The sequence below is a fragment of the Myodes glareolus genome, chromosome 14, assembly GCF_982192425.1.
Source record: "Myodes glareolus chromosome 14, mMyoGla1.1, whole genome shotgun sequence".
Lineage (NCBI taxonomy): Eukaryota > Metazoa > Chordata > Mammalia > Rodentia > Cricetidae > Myodes > Myodes glareolus.
The window spans coordinates 15,013,195-15,033,428 of NC_142039.1; the positions used below are offsets into that span (position 1 = coordinate 15,013,195).

A 20,234-nucleotide genomic window follows, 5' to 3' on the forward strand; every position below is an offset into this window, starting at 1 on the left:
TGGAGAAACAGACATGGGTGTTTAGTGGGTATTGTTGTTTACAGATTACTCCATAGAGGACTTAGCCATTACATCATTGTTGAAACTGTAAAGTCCACTACATTTGGTCTGACTGTTTACTCTTAGTCCAAACTGGAGACTGACAGGCGCTCAGATAGGTAGGTTAGTATATAGGAAGTATACATGTGTATATACTTTACATAAACATAATCTGTCCTTCTACTTAATAGTAAGGCATAGTATAAATAGAAATAGCAGTAGTAAATAAATTATAAATAGTATTGTATTACATGAGATCCTGTATTATAAGATGCCTTAACATTTTTAATCACTAAGAAATCCATTCTATTAAGGCAAAGTTGTAAAATTATGACAGAATGTATTTTGCGTGATATTGTATTTCACTAAAGAAAAATCTGAAATGGATTGCATAAGTGTATAAATATCACTCTGATTCTCTTGTCTATAGACAGTCATTAAAGCACTGGCTTGGATAAAGGGTCTCTGATGGAGAACAACTGGAATATCAAATTCTTTATAAACAGGCCAAAATAACAATGGCAACTAAAACAACACATACACATTTCATGTCTAAGCTTCAGTCCTGTACTTCTGGTAGAAGTAGTTAATATTTTGAACCAATCCTTGACAAAATTTTTTGTTTAAAGCATGGTCTCCAAAATAATGTGTTTTTAAGGTGCTGACTTGTTGTTGATGTGTGTATTATATATTCTATAGATGTATGTCTTGTGATATGCACAGAGCTTATTTTGTGAGCCTTTTTTCTGTAGCTTCCCCCAAACTCTTTATCTTGTATTAGAGAAAAGTTTTTTTCCACCATGGCCATACTCTCGACCCCTGAGAGGATGAAGCATTGGTGATTGAGTTGCAGGCCACAGGGCAAGACCCTGCCTTTAAAAAAGGAAGGAAGGAAGGAAGGAAGGAAGGAAGGAAGGAAGGAAGGAAGGAAGGAAGGAAGGAAGGAAGGAAGGAAGGAGAGAGGAGGAAAAAAGAAAAGGAAGGGGGGAGGAAGAGAAGAGGAAGAAAGAAAAGGAAGGCAAAAGAGAGTGGGCATGAAGGCACAGTTTGTTACACCTGGCTGACCTGCACTGGGACTTCAGCTCTGCAGCTAACTAGTGTATGCCCTCCAGGAAGCTACTGCCACATCCCAACCTGTTTCTTTGTAAAATGTGGGTTTGAACTGCCTCTTGAGATTGTGGGTGTGAGGGTTACTGAAGCCCACAGAGCCCCTGACCAGTAGGTGATAGCGACTGTTTTTCCCCAGAGGGTTTCTGAAGCCCCAAGTCCTCCGAGCCAGTGATGGACATACTTCTTCCTTGCAGGAAACGGCACGCGGTATGACTTGACCCCCGTCACAGCCGTCAGTGTGCACTTGCTCAGCAGCAATGGAACACCGGTCCTGGTGGATGGCCCCATCTATGTCACTGTGCCCTTGGCCACGCAGAGCAGTCTGAGGCACAATGCTTACGTCGCAGCATGGCGGTTTGACCAGAAGCTGGGTAAGCTGGAGTCCCCTGAGCGTGCCCTCTGGAGTCGATATTTTTCTTGTCTGTTTTTTTTTTTGTTGTGGTTGTTTTGGTTTTGGCTTTGGCTTTTGGTTTGTTTTGCCTTGGTTTTGATTTTAATTTAAAGGGGGATCTTTAAAGCCAAGAGAGCTAAAATTGGCATTCCTAACCTTCATCGTTTCAGTTTCTCTGAAGGTTCTATGATCTCTCTTGGCTGTGTGCTCTTTTGTTTACCTCCTGAATTGCCAACAATGTTTGAAACAAGGAATAGTCCTCATGGTCCTACAGCCTAGAGAAAGATGCTAATCTAATTTTAATTCTCTTAGTCATTTGTCTGTACACATATGTGTGTGTTGTCAGTTGCTGCTTAAGAAGTTACCCTAAAATTTAGCAGCTTGAGATAAGAATGAGCGTCTCGCGTCTCACAGTTCCTGAAGTGGAGGAACCCAAACACTGATGACCGTGGCTCAGGCTCGGGACCCCAGCAAAGCTACAGTGGGACCAGCAACCAGAGCTCTGCTCAGCTTAGCAAGGTTCTACCGGGCCTGTCAATCATGCTCATGATTCGGCCATAGTCACAGCCTGACTGTAGTCCCTGCTGGTAGGTGGCCAAGATTTCCGCTCTTTGCAATGTGGTCCTCTACTTAAGGCTGCTTCCAGCATGGCAGCGGGCAGCTTGCTTTCCTCTGAGCCAGTGATGTAAGAGAAAGTGAGAGTTTCTCAGGTACTTCAACTAGAAGCTCTCCAGCCTTGGCAGGCCAGCTAGGCAGGCTAGCGGAAATGGTGTCAGGATCGTTCTGTCTCCAGCTTTTGCTGTCGTTACAGCAGGGTGATGTCTTGCCACAGCAGCATGGTTCTGCAGGCTCAGTGGCATTGGTGTGATGCAGTTTTCCCCTCTGACTATAAATACGTGACTCAGTTCACCAGTCCTTTACCGTTTGGGAGAATATGGACTAAGGCCATAGTAAATACCTTTGTAGCTAAATGTTTGAGTGTTCGTGCCCAGCCTGGATAACGTTTTAGTGTACTGTGAAAGTCAATTTTATAACCAGCTCTTAACTATCAACAGAACATTGTTAAACCATGCATGAAGATTAGTGAAAGTTTTTGTTGGTTTGGTTTGTCTTGATTTGGTTTGGTTTGGGGGGTTGGTTTTGTTTGTTTGTTTGTTTGTTTTTGAGACATGGATTCTTTGTGTAGCCCTGGCTGTCCTGGAACTCACTCTGTAGACCAAGCTGGCCTCGAACTCACATAGATCTACCTGTCCCTGCCTCCCAAGTGCTGGGATTAAAGGCGTGTACCACCACTGCCTAGCTAATGAGAATTTTTATATCAAATCATATTTTTAAATACTTAACTCCTTGAATCAGTCAAAACATAATTTTAGCAATTACACTTGAGAATAAATAGCTTTGGGACTTTCATGGAGTTTTTGATTTGTAACTTCTCAAATAATTAATGGACACCATAGTAACTTTTAAAGGTTGCTTCAGTTTGAATTAAACTGTGTTAAAGTTGACACTGCTAGTTGTATCATCACACTATATTAATGCATACTGCATTTCTTAGTTGGGGTTTCTATTGCTGTGATAAAACGCCATTACAAAAACAACTTGGGCAGGGAAGTGTTATTTCCTTATATATATTTCTTATAGGTGTGGCCTATCAAATGGCTTTCTTGCCAGATATACTAGTCCATGCTGAAATTCCAGCATAGGAGGAAAAAATAAAAAAGCTCCTGTGAGTTTGAGACCAGCCTGAGCTACACAACAAGATCTTGTCTCAAAACAGCGGAAGAAAAGAGCTGCGTTTTTCAGACTCACCTTCTTGTCCTTCCTGGGTCTCCTGTGGCTGGGCTGGGAAACCATTTTGTCAACTCCTTGAGTCATCTGGCTGCCTCCTCTTTTCCCCTCCTTCCACTGGGCCTGCTGTAGTGTGGCTTAGGTTGCCTTCTCAGTCAAAGACTGAACTTGTACGTGGTGCTTCTCAGAGCTTGGGCCATGGCATGGCACGCAGGTCTCTTTGGAGCCAGGCCCTGTTTCTCCCTCCTTCCCAGTCACTGTCCAGACGTACTGACACTTCCCCAGACTTACTGATCCCCCTCAGGCCTTGTCACTTCACTAGCAGACCCATCAGAACTGTTCTGGTTCGTATCTCAAATGTTTTCCCCCTGTCTTCTGCTAAAAGCTTAATTCTCAGTGGATGGTGTTATTGGAGGGGGCTCACACCCTTAGGAGATAGGGCCTAGGGGGAGGAAGTAAATCACTGGGGCATGACCTTGAAGAACTCTGGCTTCTTCTAATCCCTGGTTCCCAGACACCATGAGGTAAGCAGCTTTGCTCTGCGGTAATTCATTCACCCCAAACCCTAGGAGCAATAGAGCCAACTGACCATGAGCTAAAACTTGATGAATTGTGAACCAAAATACGTCTTTTCCCTTTTCAGTTGTTTTTCTAAGACGCTTTGTCACAATTTTGTAAAGCTCACTGAAATCCCTTTCCCGGTCTGCTAGATATCACTGCCCCTTCTGTACGTTTGCCTCCGTGGTACTAGCGAATGTGCTCCTGCTTAGCCATTGCCTGGTCCTGCAGTGTCCTGTCTACTTTTGTGTGGTTAGGAACAGTTCCTGGTTAAAGCCCTCATTGATCAGATAAGGGTGTTTGCAGCATTTTAAAAAGTGAGGGTAGGGATGAAGAGGTAGCTCCTCTGCAGAGTTGAGCTTTCAGCACCCAATAAGGCCGGTCAACCATCTGGACCTAAAGCTCCAGAGGACCCAGGGATCCAGCATCCTCTTCTGCCCTTCACGGGCACTTCACACATATACACAGTTAAAAGTAAAAATGAATTCTTTTGTTAAAGTCAGAAGAATTTAAAATATAACATTTGGAAACAAGATGACAGAGATATGTGTGTGTGTGTGTGTGTGTGTGTGTGTGTGAGAGAGAGAGAGAGAGAGAGAGAGAGAGAGAGAGAGAGAAAGAGAGAGAGATATCGGTTAGGAGAATGGTTGCAAAGGAGAAGACTGACATTGGGTTTCACCCTACCCCCACCAAAATCCCAAAATCCTGATGCTTATGTCCTTACTATTCTTATGTCCCTCCTTCCTGCCTCCTTATTTATCAGATGAATGTATCTGAATGTGGGTGAATAGAGCTGGGATATTAAAACCTATGTTCCCAATGTGATGAAGCTTTCTGCAGAATTCATTGCATGTCACATGTGCCATGACAATGAATATATTAAAGAAGCATGCTCACCCTCATTAGTGTACTCTGCATATAGTTAACAATAAAACTTTATTTTAATAATTTTATGTCATGAGCTATAAAATGCCTTCCCCAAATATTCCATGTCCTGACTCTGGAGCCCTATGAATATCATATTATGTGATAAAAAGGTGATAGAGATGTGATCTAGAATCTTTAGGTGGAGAGGTGAGCCTATCCAGATGGACCCTTTGTCATCGACAGAGGCCTTGGATAAGAGGGAGACAGAGTTAGAGGAGTTTATGGGGAGACCAGCGAGCAGGAGAAGGAATAATATGCTTAAAAAGTGAGGAAGGTGTTGTAATCCAAGGAGTACAGGTGCACACTGGATGCTAAAAAAGACCAGACCAGGAAGCTTTCCTTCCAGCTTACCCTGCACACCTTGGTTTCAGCCCAGAGGAGCTGCTTTTGGTTTCTGACCTTCAAAGATGAGAGATTTAATCTGGAGAATATTAAACTGTTTATTTTTGTGAGAAACTTGTTACAGCAGCCACAGAAAATGCATACAATATAGAAATCAGTAAAAAACCAAGGCACGTTGTGGTAAAGTCTCTGAAACCTGAGGTAATCCTCATGATGTTAATCCTTTTTACACTGGGCCTCTTCACTGTGTGCTCGATCTGTTTCCATTAAAAAACCTTTAAAATTAGCATCTACCACAGAAGACCTGACAGCCAAACTCCTCTTAATTACAGACTGACTGACTGCCTGTACACAGAGCAAAGCCAACATCTGTAACATCACTCAAAAATGATAAAATTAATTAAAATGTGTTTTCAGAAAACTTTAAAATTGGACAGACAACTCAAAGAAACCATATGTTTTTCAACTTCCTCAATTCGACCAAAGCCTACATATTTCATAAGCTGTTTTGCTCTTGTATTTAATCATTAATATTATTTTCTTATTAAAATGTTTCAGTTAAATATAAAGTCCAGAACATGCCTCAACAGTGCAATGAGAAGAAAATGCAGCAGACTAATTCAAGCCCATCCCATAATTTACTATTATTTGTGGCTATAATGATCATTTGAAATCATTTAATTCTTTAAATTATTTACTTTTGAGGTAAATCAAAATAATTACCAATTCAAATTGTTAAATACACAAAAAAAGCAAGTTGTGAATCCATTAAGAAGTATTCACTTGAACCAGGATCCCTTGGCTAGAGCATAGAAGCTAAGCATGATTTTTATATTTTTAAAAGATTGAAGAAAGAATCAGAAAGTGGAGGAGAAGAGGAGAAAGGGAAGATGAGACCAATGAGCACAAAGTTCCCTCACGTACACTAAGAAAGTTCAGAAGTAAACTCTACAGAAATGTCAATACGGTGAACAATGCTGTGTTCTTCAATTTTGTTGAGAGTCCATGTTGCATTGTCATCAAGAAAATGGTATCTGTGAGGTAATGGCATATCGTTTATTTTGATACAGACATCAAACATTAAGTCATGCACCTTAAGTATATACAGCTTTTTATCTGTCAGTTATACTCAATTAAAATGGAGACAAGTAAACATCAAAGAAAGATCTTAGAACACATGAAAATCACATAAAATGCATACACATACACACACAACCCCTAAATAAAGTTTTATTGGAATAAGGCCATGTCCATTTGTTGGTGAGTTGTCTGTGTTTTCATTCTGTGACACCCAGCGAATATTGTCACTGCAACACCAGCTCATGTCCCCACCATCCAAAAGCTTTCTTATCCAAGTCTTTTCCTGAACTCTCTTGTGACTCCTGCTCTAACCTCCTTAGCTGAGGAAACTCTCTGAATTTACTACTACAATGCAGGAGTGGTTTCTTTCTGCAGAAGGTAATTGGGGTGCTGGCTCAGCTGCCACCTTCTTGTTTGCTGTCACCTAAGCAGACTCCAGCATGTCCAGGAGTGACAGCTGGCATTCAGCATGGCAGGCATTCACTGTGGGGTGGGACTCCCAGGGCTTTCACCGCTCTCTCAGTGTGGCTTCTGTGTGAAAGATAAAGGCACACTTTTAATGCTGATCTAGTGAATTTATGTTTAACTCTGACGCAGACCTTGTCTTGAATGGATAACTGCACAGTACTCTTAGGAGAGACGTAGAGAAGTTCTCTTGATCACACCATTAGAGGGGGTCAATATTTAATGGGGCCATTTAGTCATAGTTGCCTTTTAAAAGATTTTTTAAAATTTATTATGTTTAAATGATGGGGTGCAAGTATGATGGTGGGGGTGCCTGTGGAGACGAGAAGACAGCATCTGTCCCCTACCCATGTGTGTGTGAGGAACCAAATGTGGGTCCTCTGGAAAGGCAGCCAGTGCTCTTAACCACTAAGCCATCTCTCCAACACTCCCAGTTGCCTTTTCTTTAATGGTCACAGCTGTCTTTACTCTTTTTTTTTCTGCTTTTGGAGCAAGCAAAGAAATCCCCAGTATAAAGATCAGCATCTTTACATTTCAACCTCTGTCCATCAGACCTAATAGATTAACACTTTATCAGGACACATGAATTGGTTCTTATTGACCATGTTACATCACCACATATACTCTCAAAGAAGTTGTTTGAAGAAGCACAACATGCATGTTCTACATTGAAACATGTACACATACACTCTCTGTGTGTTGTGTTGGAATGCTACTTGCAACATACATGTTCTACATTGGGACATTTGCATGTAGACTCTCGTGAGTTGCCTTGGAGTGCCACTAGCAAAGGAGACTCTCCACTTGGTAGATGTTTGTCTTATCTGTTGAGGAATTAGCAGGATTCTCTAACTTCAGATCGTCTCATCAGGCTGTGTCCTATGGCCCACAGAGGTGGTAACTGGTTCGTAAAGCGAGCAGTGTCCACACTTTGTAGCTATGTGCAGGAGCCAGTTTGGCCTTTGATGTAAGCAGTTTTCCTTCCCACCCTTGGGGAAGAAAGTTGGCCATGGCAAATGTGTGTTAGCTGGGGCTTTCTGGACAGTGAGGGCCAATTGAGTCCACTCCCTTTTATGGACATTTATTCTTTCCTTAGTGTATAACTAGGGCAGCAGATGGCTTTCTAGAGTATGGGCTTGTTTGATTTGTTGCCCTAGGGAATGGTCATGTATGAATAAACAAACCAGGTCAGTGGTTTGAATTGAAAGTGACTGATACGGAGTAATCAAAACATCAATAATGTTTTCGATTTGGGATTTGGATTTCTGCTGTTCAAGGGTCACTTCATTTATTTGAACCCTCTCACTCTGGGGAGATGACAGAAAGAAAAGCATGCGCTGAGAGTGAAGCTATGCTGTAGAATCCAGTTTTAACTGCCTTCCCAAACACAGCAGGCAGGGTATGTGTGGGTTGCTATAGAGATGGTGGCTACTGAACTGGCCTCTCATCACATATGGCGCATCCATAGCAGGTACTTAGGAATACTGCCATAATTGGCCTGTGGAGTAGGTCTGCCTCCTTTGGGACCTGGCTGCTGCTGATATATGCTGGGGGCTCGCAGTCTTTTAGGTAAGTCCTGGCCAGCTTGCCCCCTGGAGGTGAAGTTTATTTAAAATGCAAATCCATTTCATTTATTTGTCAATGTAGGTCCATTGATGTAGCAAGAAGATTGTAGGGGTGTTGTTCGGAGGATCAGGTGTAGGAGGATCAGAATGAGGGTAGAGGGGAATAAGAAATGTCTGCACCATTTTCTCAAATTTGATGCGAATCTAAAACTATTCTTTAAAAAATGAAGTCACGATCATTTTATATTCCTCTCTGACCTCAAGTTTGATCAAAGGGTTATCTAGGTCACCGAGAACAAGTTAGAGACTGCCAAGGACTTGCTTAAATGAATTTTCAAGTCTGACCCAGAATTCTGACATGGAGAAATAGACACAGATATTTAAAGTCATGTAAATATTAAACCATATATCTAGATGGAGGATCTCAGTGTGTTGTGGTTTGACTGACTTATAGTGATACACTGTGCTATAAATGTTAGAAATGGAGATGTCTACTTTTCTAACAGTTTAAATACATATTTTTATGTGGTATTAATTTTACAACTCTATACTACCTTTTTTTCGTCGAAGAACAGATGTGACAATTAAGGGCACAAAGGAAGGGGTTGGCTTACCTAAGAGTTCTGTCAGTATATCCCTAAGAAAGACAAATAGACTGTTTCTTGGGGAACACTACAGTGGAGGAACAAAGAGACATCCTCATTGTGTAGCAAGGGTGACCTTGAACTTGTGACCTTGCCTCTGCCTCTAAGAGCACCTGATTTTTGGAGTGCTGGGGAACTCAGTATAGGGACTTGTGCATGCTAGAGAAAGGCCTCTATTTTCCCAAATGAAAATCAGCCTGAGAGGGAACTAGGTTTTGATGAGATTTATAGTTGGGAAGTGGATAATTTGTCTGCAAAGAGAGCTGGTAGAGCTGGCGTGGCATCGGGGTTAAGGCTGAGAGCCCAGTAAAACCCTTGTCTTGACAAAGATCCTGGGGCAGGGCATAGACAATCTGTTTTGCTTTTAGAGACTAAGATGGGGCGGGGGGTTCATTACTATAGATCTGTGAGCATCCCATTGCAAAGTTCTGCCCCTAAGGATGAGAGTTGGAGTTAGTAATACTTGTGTTGTCCTGTGGAGTGATCTAAGAAGACAGACAATTGTTTTGCAGCGTTGCCTAGGAACTGAAAAACAGCCTCATAATTGTCATGCATTGCTAAGCACTGTTAAGGCTTTTGTGTTGGTGGCCTCCTTGGAAAGATGATTTTCAGAAAATTAGTTCTTGGGTAGCTGTGGTTTGGGACATTTTTGTTTGAAAACTCTATTCTTAGGGTGTTGGTTTTCTTAAAGTATCACTTTGCGTAGAACTAGAATTTACCATGCTTAGATTAACCAAAACCATTTTGGGCAATCCTGACAAATGAGTATTGCCTGCTTTTGTGGTTTGAGAGTTTACAAATCAGTCCTTCTCAGAGGATTCCTGTATTCTTTGACAGTTAACCATTAGCTACCACTGATGGAGCTGGTGGGGGATGTGTGGCAACTGCATATCCTTCAACTGGCTTTTCCACTGCCAGAAAGCGTCTAGGCCTTTCGGAGTCTGCTTTTTGACCTGGGTTTTCAGCAGAAATTTGATGTTTGTTCTACAAGCCTAAGTGAAAAATAACTAGGACATTAAAATGCCCTAAGTTATTCTAGAATTGTTGTTGTTACTTGAAAGAGTCTCATGTATCCCAGACTGGCCTCAAGCTTGCTTTGTAGCTGAAGATGGCCTTGAACTTCTGATTGTGCGGCCTCCACCTCCTGAGTGCTGGGATTTCAGGTGTACAGTACCACATCCAGTTTATGCTGAGGATTGAACCAGGGTTTTATGAATGCGAAGCAAGCAAGCACTCTACCAACTAAGCTACACACCCAGCTGATCAGATCTTTGTGTGTGTGTGTGTGTGTGTGTGTGTGTGTGTGTGTGTGTGTACATAGATATACTTTTTGGGAGGGGTTGAGACAGGGTTTCTCTGTAGCTTTGAAGTCTGTCCTGGAACTCACTCTGTAGACCAGGCCGGCCTTGAACTCAAAGAGATCCACCTGTCTCTGCCTCCCTAGTGCTGGGATTAAATGCATGCACCACCACTGCATGGTTCAAACCCCCCAAGTTTTTTTTATTTTTAAAAAGTATTTTTAGCATACATTTACGCCCACTTCCTTTCACTTGAGAGAGGAATTACAAAGTGAAGGTCTCTTTGGTGGGTTTATACAGGTCATCTACAGTCTAGCATACAGAGAAAACAGGAAGCCACAGACCAGCAATCACAACAAATTGAACTTGAACATCCTCTCCTCGTGGTATATGAGCTAGAACCAGTTACTTAGCCTTAGTGGGCCTCTGATTTCACATCTACAAAGGAGTACAGTAACCAGAGTCCCTATGTCATAGAAATGTGATTAGAGATAAGCTACAGCAGCATAACCTAGGGAAATCCTTCCTGGCTGCCCTTCTCCCTCCTCCTCTCTCCTCCTCCCCCTCATCTTCATCTTCTCCACCATCTTTTCTTCCTCTTCTCCCTCCTCTCCCTCGTTTTCCCTTTTCCTCTTTTTCCTCCCTTTCTCTTTCTCTTCTCCCTTCTTTCCCCTTCCTCCTTTTCTCTCTCCTTGGCCTCCTTCTTTTTCCGTCCTCTCTCTCCTCTTCCTCTCTCACACCTTCACCTAAGCACCCTCATTGTCCTTATTATTACCATTAGTCCATATACAGGTCGCTAATTTTTGGCACAGTATGTGAGAAAGAGGGGCAGTCCCTGGACCCTGTGATTGTGTTAGTGCTGCACTCCAGTCAGGACGAGTCTCTGGGACACTCCAACCACCTAACCCCATGTCAGCGCCCATGTTCTACTGGTGTTCCATATGCACTGTTGAAGTTGAACCTCCAAACAACTCCTGAGTTCAGAATAGATGGTCCCTCATGCAGGACGTGTCTAATACGTGGAAAGACTCCCTGTCTCTGCTCCTTCCAGTCAGTTGAGCACCACCAGCTTCATGGCAACCTGTGCCACCATCTTCTCTTCACAGGAATCATAAAGAACCTACCAGTCCGCCATGAATGGGTGACTGTGGTTCTTTCAGCCTCTCTTGGGGCACCCCCTCTAAAATCGTCTGTGTGTGCACATTCATAGGCACACAAGCACACAGAACAAGCTCAGCACATTCAGAGTGTGTCACATTGGAAGTTCTGGCAGAAGTACCCCTGCTAGCGCCGCCATATACCACACAAATATGCTCATCCACAACAGCCCACACATTTCAGAAATGCAATATGAAGTTGGCCACAGTTGAAGGGGGGAAAAAAAGAAAGTCCAACAATAAAAAAAAATTGGGCCCAAAGTTTAATGTAGTCACTTCACAGGGTATATCCATTAATAAGACAAATATTTCTATAAGCCAGTATCTTTCATTGTTTTCAGACTAAACCTGAGGTGGGGATCCCATCTTTGCTACCAGACAACAGCTGGAACCTAGCCCAGGGAGTGCCTAGGGCACACAGTGTCCAGGCCTGGGTGTGGAGAAGAGGGGGTGCAGATTACAAATCCTCCTTTCCTGAGATACGGCTCTCTGTGCATGGGAGAGCCCTCCGCTGAGCAGTTCCCTGGGGGCACAGAGCGAAAACCGCTTGCGCTCCTGCTTTGTTCAGCCCGTCTGACACTGGGAATCTCTATCTGTTGTCTTTTATCCTCTGCCAATATTTAAAAGGCAAACACAGACTTGCCTTGGACTTCTAAGCTTGGATCTCCTTTTTTACAAATTGAACAAGTACCAGGGAGATGGCTCAGTGGGGAATGGCACTTGCCACCAACTTGCCAGCTGGAGTTTAATCCCCAGGCCACATGGTGAAAGGAAAGAACTGAATCTAGCAAGTCGTCCTGTGACCGCCATAGAGTGCCATGGTGTTCGTGCACATGCAAAATTCAAGTCCAAGTAGAGAGATGGCTCAGAAGCTAAGAGCACTTGCTGCTCTTCCGGATGACCTGAGTTTGTCTCCTAGTACCAGCTCAATTGACTCACAGGCACTGTGAATCCATGTCCAGGAAATAGGACTCCTTCTGGTCTCCATGGATCCCCTCGCATGCCTTTTATACACTCACACAGACGCATACATATACATGTACATAAAAATAAATTTTTTCAGTAAATAATTGTGATGAAAATTTAATTGAACAATTCATTTGTCTAGCTTTTCAACCCTTTTTATGTGGGTGTTTGGCCTACAAGTATGTCTGTCCACCACAGCACCCATGGAGGCCAAAAGAAGGTGTCAGATACCCTGTGACTGGAGTTACAGATGGCAGTGAGCCACCATGTGGGTGCTTGGGATCAAACCTGGGTCCTCTGGGAAAGCAGCCAGTGCTCTTACCCTCTCTCCGGCCCACAGCATGCAGTTACTGGACATCATCTTCATGCCGGCCCTCTCTCTCAGCTGCAGGCTCGGGAATAAAGCAGTGAAGCAAACTGACTCAGGAAATGTTCCTCTGGCAAGGATTTGTTCTTAAATGAGGCAGTAGAGCCTTGTGCTTGAATGAAGTCAGGACCACAAGACAGTTCAACAGTGTTGTCAGAGGAGTGGAGAAGCTGGTCAGAGCCTGTGGTAAGGATACGTGATATCCTAAAGACACCTACAAGCCTTCTCTGGAATGTTATATGGGCAGAACAGGCTGGGATGCAATGGTGCGCCCCAGGGTCTTGATTTTGAACCAGTTTAGCCTGACACACAGCAGCCGTGTGGCTGAGTAGGCTAGGGGAAGATAGAAAGAAAGACCATTAGAAGTGGGCCCAGAGAGGCCAGGCAGTGTTGTTGTACACTGGGGGCTGCTCTGTGGTTGGATCCCAAAAGTGAGAATCTTCATCTGGACAGCCCTTTCACAGAGACAGTGTTCAGCAGCACCCAGAGCCATCCTGAAGGTAGCCTTGCCAAGTGACAGCTGGATCTTTCTTTCATTCATAAAGTAGGAAAACCTGGCACCTGCTTTGTGCCGTCTGCACAGGACTGGTGTCCACATGCGCACACATGGAAGCACCATTTCGAGCACTTGCTCACAGCAGCCAGCTACCTCAGAACATCACTCAACACAGGACCCTTCGACGAGCTTCGTCTGCTCTGCCATCGGTTTCACCTGTAAAGAATCCAAGTCTTGTTCCCCACCTTAGGCACAATAATCTTCTGTGCACCAGTGTACAAGTGGGAAACCCTCCTCCTGCTGCTGCCCCGGTGGGAAATCCTCACCATCCTACCACAGCAGCAGGGTCTCAGCAATGAAAAGCATATGTTTCCAGCACACAGTTCATTAATCCTTGTGTTTCCTATAGCCTTCCCTCACACAAAAAACCAAAAACTTGGAAAATGCTCTTGCTAGTAACAGGACGATCCAATCCCACAACAGTGTCACACTTCTGTCACTGTCTGTGTGTGCACTTGATAGAAAGCATGCCCAATTTAATGACTCTTCCCGGGCTGGCTGTGTTCCCTGCCACTTCAGTCACACTCCCGCCAAGATAGCTTTCCTGTCGACCACACCCAGCCTTCCTCAGAAGGAGACTGATGCTATTTTTTGGATTGTGTCTCTAGGTTCCACTCAGTGTGAAGTTCCTACTTTGTAGATATTTGAAGGCACATAGCAGAAGACAGAAGATAGAAAATACATAGGTCCACATTCTCAGAGCTTGTAATCTATTGGAGATCAGACTTAAAATAGCATGTTTACAATATGTGCCTCGGGAAAATTATGATATAGTAAAAGCTTTTCCTAGGAATGAAGAGATATAGAATATGCAGATGTGTGAGTTCTCCCCAAACTCAGATTTGCATCTTTTAGAATAGAGGAAAACTCTATGTGGTTAGAACTACAGTAGCAGTCAGTCATGAGGACTAGCTAGGCAAGGACTAAGCAGAAGGCATGGGACCATAATTGGCCTATGTTTACAGGTTCCCATAGCTTCCCATTGTTAATGGTATTTATTTCAAGGTCTATGCAGGCAAATGCAAAGTTTCTTCCCAGTCTTGGCCCATCTGCCACCTCCTGTTCATCTTGAACCTGTCTGTCCAGCACTTGGTCCGCTGTTTCATGCTTCTGCATGCTGTTCCTCTCGTGGGCGTCGTCTTCTCTCTCCTGGCTCCCTCCTCGTATGTTATCCTTACTGAGAAGCCCGACTCCAGGTGACACTGTTCTCTTGACGTTCTTCCAAAGTACATGTTATATCTTTAGCAGATGGCCTTTCTGTATGCCACTGGCAGCAGCACTGTCACCGTCAGGCTGAATCTTCCAAGCTGGAGCAGGGACCAGTGAGCCGGGAAGAGTAGGTATGGGTGTGGGGTATTAATAATGCCTCCATCCACTTGGCTTGCCTCAAGTATAACTCGGAGGGATTCTTCAAGTCCGTTTCAGTTGGTTTTCTTGTATTGTGAAAGGCAACTCATGCAGAATTGGTGGTTTGTTTATGAATGAACAGGCATTAGGACGCAGCTTCCAGCTCTTGCCTGCTGGATCTTTTAGTCCCCACCCCATTTGAACAGCAGTGACTCAGACATCTAATCTGGGGAAAGTGCAAACCAAAGAATACATGGCTGCATCCTGGCTCCTCCAGAGACGCTGCCTGCTGTGCTGGTGGGGAAGCACTTGCGTGGGAGTGGGCAAGGCGTGTGAGTCATGGCAGAAGAGGATGAGGGGTGATGGAAGCAGCTGAAAATGTTCATTCTCTTCTTCTGGGGAAACTTGCTTGCCTAGCAGAAGTGAATATAGACACTTGACTATATTCAGTGTCTTCTGTTTTCTATTTCCCTAGAAGCCATGCAGGACTACTGGTTCTCTCTGAGCTAACTGATCTCTGAGCTGACCTGACAGGAAATGAATCTATACTGAGTATCTATGGTCCCATACTAGTTTTAGAAACATATTAGCTTATATTGTGCTCCAACTTGAACCAAAATCACCTCCAGCCATGATTTATCCTGTTGCATTTGAAAGTCGCGAATACAGAACTCTTCCTATGCCTGGCTTGCCCTGCCTGCCTGCCTTGTGTTGCTGCTGTGCGGAAGAGCAGGGGTATGAGGTGGGAAGCATCACCAGGCACCTTTCCACCCACTCCATTTGAGTGTTGCCATAGCAACTAATAGTGCCTAGAAACAGCCCAAGTGTTGCTTTGTTTTGTTTTGTTTCTTCCTAAAGGAAACTCTACTTTTGCCTTCATAATATGTGAACCTGGAATTTGAGGGCAAAGGGTGAAATATTTGGCACACTTGATTCAATGAGACCTATAGTACTCTGGAATCAAACGTGTGGTGGTTTCAGGTGGTCCGTGATTGTAGGAGTGGGGAGGGCTCAGAAGGATCCCTGTGTGTACAGCCCATGGCACCATGTTGGTTCAGGAGAGGTGTGCGTAAGCCCTGGAAGGACTGAGCTGGCTGCTGCCTTACTCTTACCTTCTGCCTACAGTGGCCATCAAAGGCCTCAGTCTAAGGTTCCTGCGGCTGGTGAGCACTTTTGCCGTTTGGGCTCGGAAAGAGCCCAGAGGCCTAGACCCAGTTCATCCCTATCAGTGAGCCTTGGCCTGCAAACTTTAGGGAGGAGCAATGTCCTCATTCTCTAGGAAGGTCTATGGGAATGTTGCAGGATACAGCAGAAGAAACAGCCCCAGCCTTGGAGTCAGCCAGACCCAGATCCCTTCGGGCTATGCTCCTAGCACCCAGGCCTTGTGAAATTCACCGGTCCTCAATCTCCCCATCTCCATAAAATGAAATGAAATCATATGGTATGGAGTTTTTGTGAGAATTACAGACAATGAATGGAACCTATATACTGAGGAAGCTAGTACATAGCTGATTTTCCTTTTTAAAGTTGTTGCCTGCACCAGACTTAGTCACTCAGAGTATGCAAAGATGGCATTGATGAATCGATGTTTTTAAATTTAGGGCTGGGGTTGTGATTCAGTGGTAGAGTAATTACCTAGCATCCCTGGCACTCCCAACATAGATAAGAGAGTAAATAAATCTTTTCTAAATAATTGAAACATAGCTTTAACTGGAAAAAAGAACTGTGTTTATTTGCTTGAACGTAAATACAATAACAGCTCTGGGTGCACCTTTCCCCACCTCTGCCAGCCCCACAGCACACTGTGTCATTGCTCTGTGATATTTCTGAGCTGCAGTGGCTTCTGCCCAGATTTTCTGTGTTTGGAAAGAGTGAGGGTTGATATAGTGGCTGAAACTCATTTAGTTGATAAGACAAAGAAAACAAAATTGTTCACCTTTCTCTGAAGGAGAGTTGCAAAGACTTTTTACAGAGACTTGTGTACGATCTTCAGATGACAATGTGACTATCTAGGCCAGTGGTCCTCAACCTTCCTAATGCTGTGGCCCTTTTATACAGTTCCTCATGTTGTGGTGACCCCCCAACCATAAAGTTATTTTGTTCCTACTTCATAACTATAATTTTTCAACTGTTATGAATCGTACTGTCAATATCTGATATGCAGGATAACTGACATGTAACTCCTGTGGGCATCATAGGTTTGAGGGCCACTGTTCTTGGCTATCCAGCGAGTTGTTAATGTGGCATTTCAAATGACTTTTATAAACATTTATGCCCGCAGTAGGAGTTTCCCAAGTGCCCTGCTGAATTTCTTTTTTGAATCCCACAGGAACGTGGCTAAAGAGTGGTCTCGGCCTTGTGCACCAGGAAGGCAGCCAGCTTACGTGGACATACATTGCTCCCCAGTTGGGGTACTGGGTGGCAGCCATGTCTCCTCCTATCCCAGGTAACACAGAGTCAACAGTGGCAGTGATCAGTGGGTTTCTTTGGGGGTCTAGGATCAGTATTCATTTAAAAATAACTTCAACGGGCAGTTCATGTCATATTTTAAAACATCAAATGACAGAGAAAGACTGTGGGGTGGGAGTTGTGGCTGGAAATTTCCCATGGAGGTCAGGCACAATGCGTGGAAATGGTCCTACCTCCAGTCCTGCTTGGCTCGGCCAGCTGCCATAGGGGATTCTTAAATGAAAATGCACAGGGTGTGACCTCCTCCTAATGCCTGAAACAGCTGGAGCCTGGTGCGTGTGGAAGCTTGAGGGCCAAGCACTCAGCAAGAAGCCGCTCGTGGGGACTTCTTGAGGCAAATGCTTGGGTTAACATTTCTGAGCACCTTAAATACAAGCCATCTGCCCAGTGTTCAAAAGAATAATCTCCTCAGGATATGTAGATTGATTCCTATTTAGGACATGGCATATACATGTGTGTATGTATATGTATACATATATGTATATATACTAGCATAACCCCAGTGGTCTTTCAGAATAATGTGCTTCTCATAAGAGTTCTTTCTAGGGATAGCCCCCATAGCTGCCTTTGAAAGTCATGCCACTCGGATTGAAACTCCATTCTCCTCAGCAATGTTTATGCTCAGAGTACACCTTGGTTCTTGTTTTGTGTTGTTTCTAACACACGTTAAAACACATGCAGTTCTAGACGGGATCGAGGCAGGTTAAAGACAAGCTGTGATTAAACGGTGCCTCCTACAAAATCACCTTCAATGCATTCCTAAATGAAAACTCAAAACATGTTAGCAATGGAAATAATATTGAACCAAGTAAATAAGAGTGTAGAGGCAGGTGTTGGAAAACCTTTCACACAGACACCACGTTCCCATCTGAGAAAATATACACTCCTGAGGGCTTTCCTCAGAGGTAACTGTTCTCACAGCATAGCCAGCAGGAGCCTGGCACGGAAACACCCTGTTTCCCTAATGTGAAGACTCAAAAAGTAAACTAAGGAAAAGAAATGCATTGGGTACCAGTGTAACAGCCACAAAGTCCAGGTATTAAAGTGAACCTTTTTTTAAAAGATAGATTTCGAGCAACCGTGGCTGTCAATTTTCCCACCATGCAGCAGATTAATATTAATATATGTTATTATAAAGAGGAAAGCAAGGGCTGCTCAACACAAATCTCCAGGCGTTTCCATGCAGTGAAAGCAGCAGCTCGGAGCTGTGAAAAGCACCCCCACCCCAGCCTCTGGTGTGAGCATGGGGATGCACACGTGGGTAACCTCACCGCCATCACTTTTATTAAAATACATCGCAGTGATGCTGTGCCTTCCTGAGCCCCAAATCAAGAAAACAACAACTAGGGTTTCCTTCTTTAATTCTCTGCTTAAACAGGAACTGAAGTCTAGCTGTGAGTTTTATGAAGATTTCTTTTGGCAAAGGTTAAAATAATTACATTCTGAGTGCTTAACAAATCAAAGTTTAGTTCCTTGAGAATGGTTTTATATGCCCAAAGTCGCCCCCCACCACGCACACCCTTCTCTTCTCTTTTTTTCTATATGAAGGATCAAATCCGATGTCTTTGAATATTGCCTTTGTATTAAAATGCCCAGTGAACAGTCAAGGTAGTGTGGCATCATTACGGCCACTTTCCCACCCCACTAGGTGTGTCATATTTGAGAGAGGATTTCATTCTCTTCTGGACTCAGGAAATATCACTAATTCCAAAACCTGGTTAACTTCCTGGGATTCATTTGTCTCCTGGAAGGTTTGAGCGAGGAGTTCCGACATAAGCCCCTGTCATTCATGCACAAGGAGGGCAGAGGCTGAAGAAGGGCTGAAAGTTCAAGGCCAGCCAGGCCAGCCAGGGCTTGTAGTGAAACCCTGGGAAAGGAAAGAGAGGGAAAATGGGAGGAAATGAGAATTTGTCTCTTTAAAAATATTTCTGAAAAATCTGTCCATTGAATGTCAAAAATAAATTTTTAATAAAGCAAATGGGTGCTTATTTATAAGTAATGTGAAGCCACTACATCCCTTCTGTGCACTGCAGAACACAGGACAAGAATAAGTGCCTAGTATTGTCATTCAGAGGTTTTGTTACCAGTCCATTGTGACTTAACATATAAGCCAGCTTTGTATTACTTATCTTAACGTTATGAGACAGACTTAGAACACCCTTGAACATGAAGAACATAACCTACATATGCCCCTTGGGGTTCTTTACAATGTAAATTAAAATTTGTTTGTTTTTGTATGTCTCTTGGAATCTTATCTTTAAGTGCTAGAGAGGACTATGGGCATAAAAGCTTAGCCTTGTTAAAATAAATAAACAAACAAACAAACAAAAAAGATGATGTGGATGACTGTTTTAAATAGGAAAGCATCTTGACTTTTTAATGTCACTGTAAATTTATATTATATATTTAAAGTGATTCATTCAGGCAAAGAGTGTTCTGTATGGTAATAATTACCCAGGAAAAGTGAGAATGAAATCATTGCTATTTTTTCCTACCTTGTAAAATCCTCAGATACTTGGTTCATCTCTTAAATGAGAATCTACTCCATGGTTTATCCTATATTCATTTTCCTTTATTAAAACATCATGCATTTAGAATGCTGAGCATGCTGCTGAGAGAGGCTCGCTTCTCCACTAAGTGGGAAATAAGAGCATTTCATCCTTGAGCATCAGGGGCTGCGGGCCACTGGCGTGCTGATGGTCATCATGGACAGGAGGGATGGTGCCTCAAGTGCGTAGTCCAAGGGGTGCCTCTGCCTGGTCCCTGCTCTGACCCTCAGGCAGGAGGCGTTAAAAAAAAGTCATTATATTCTCAACTTATCCCTATTCTTATTTGAAGGAATTCAAAGTTCTAAATTGAGATTTTCTGACCTTCTAGGTCCCGTTGTGACACAAGACATTACAACGTATCACACGGTGTTTCTTTTGGCCATTTTAGGAGGAATGGCCTTCATTCTTTTGGTTTTGCTGTGTCTCCTTTTATATTATTGCAGGTAAAGTGTTACCATTTTGGCAATATATTTGTTTAATGCAGAATTTCTTGTGCAGTTGGTATTTGGAAATCTTTCCTTTTCTTCTTCTTCCTCCTCCTCTTTCCTCTTCTTCTCCTTCCACCCCCAAACTATGCTAGGTTTTCTCAGGAAAGATCACCCAGAACTCAAACATG

At 43.4% G+C, this 20,234-nt stretch overlaps 1 protein-coding gene across 6 annotated transcripts in view; it reads left to right on the forward strand.

Annotated features, from left to right (window-relative positions):
* Fam171a1 (family with sequence similarity 171 member A1) overlaps window positions 1–20,234 on the forward strand; it is a 114,153-nt gene that overhangs the window by 90,639 nt on the left and 3,280 nt on the right. For 5 of the 6 annotated variants that reach the window (XM_048460923.3, XM_085699065.2, XM_048460922.3 and 2 more), the window contains exons 5-7: window positions 1,344–1,520; window positions 16,930–17,046; window positions 19,947–20,061. In XM_048460923.3, coding sequence (XP_048316880.3) covers window positions 1,344–1,520; window positions 16,930–17,046; window positions 19,947–20,061 — 409 coding nt within the window. The remainder of the gene's footprint in view (window positions 1–1,343; window positions 1,521–16,929; window positions 17,047–19,946; window positions 20,062–20,234) is intronic. The other variant, XM_087896360.1, reaches the window with a different exon arrangement.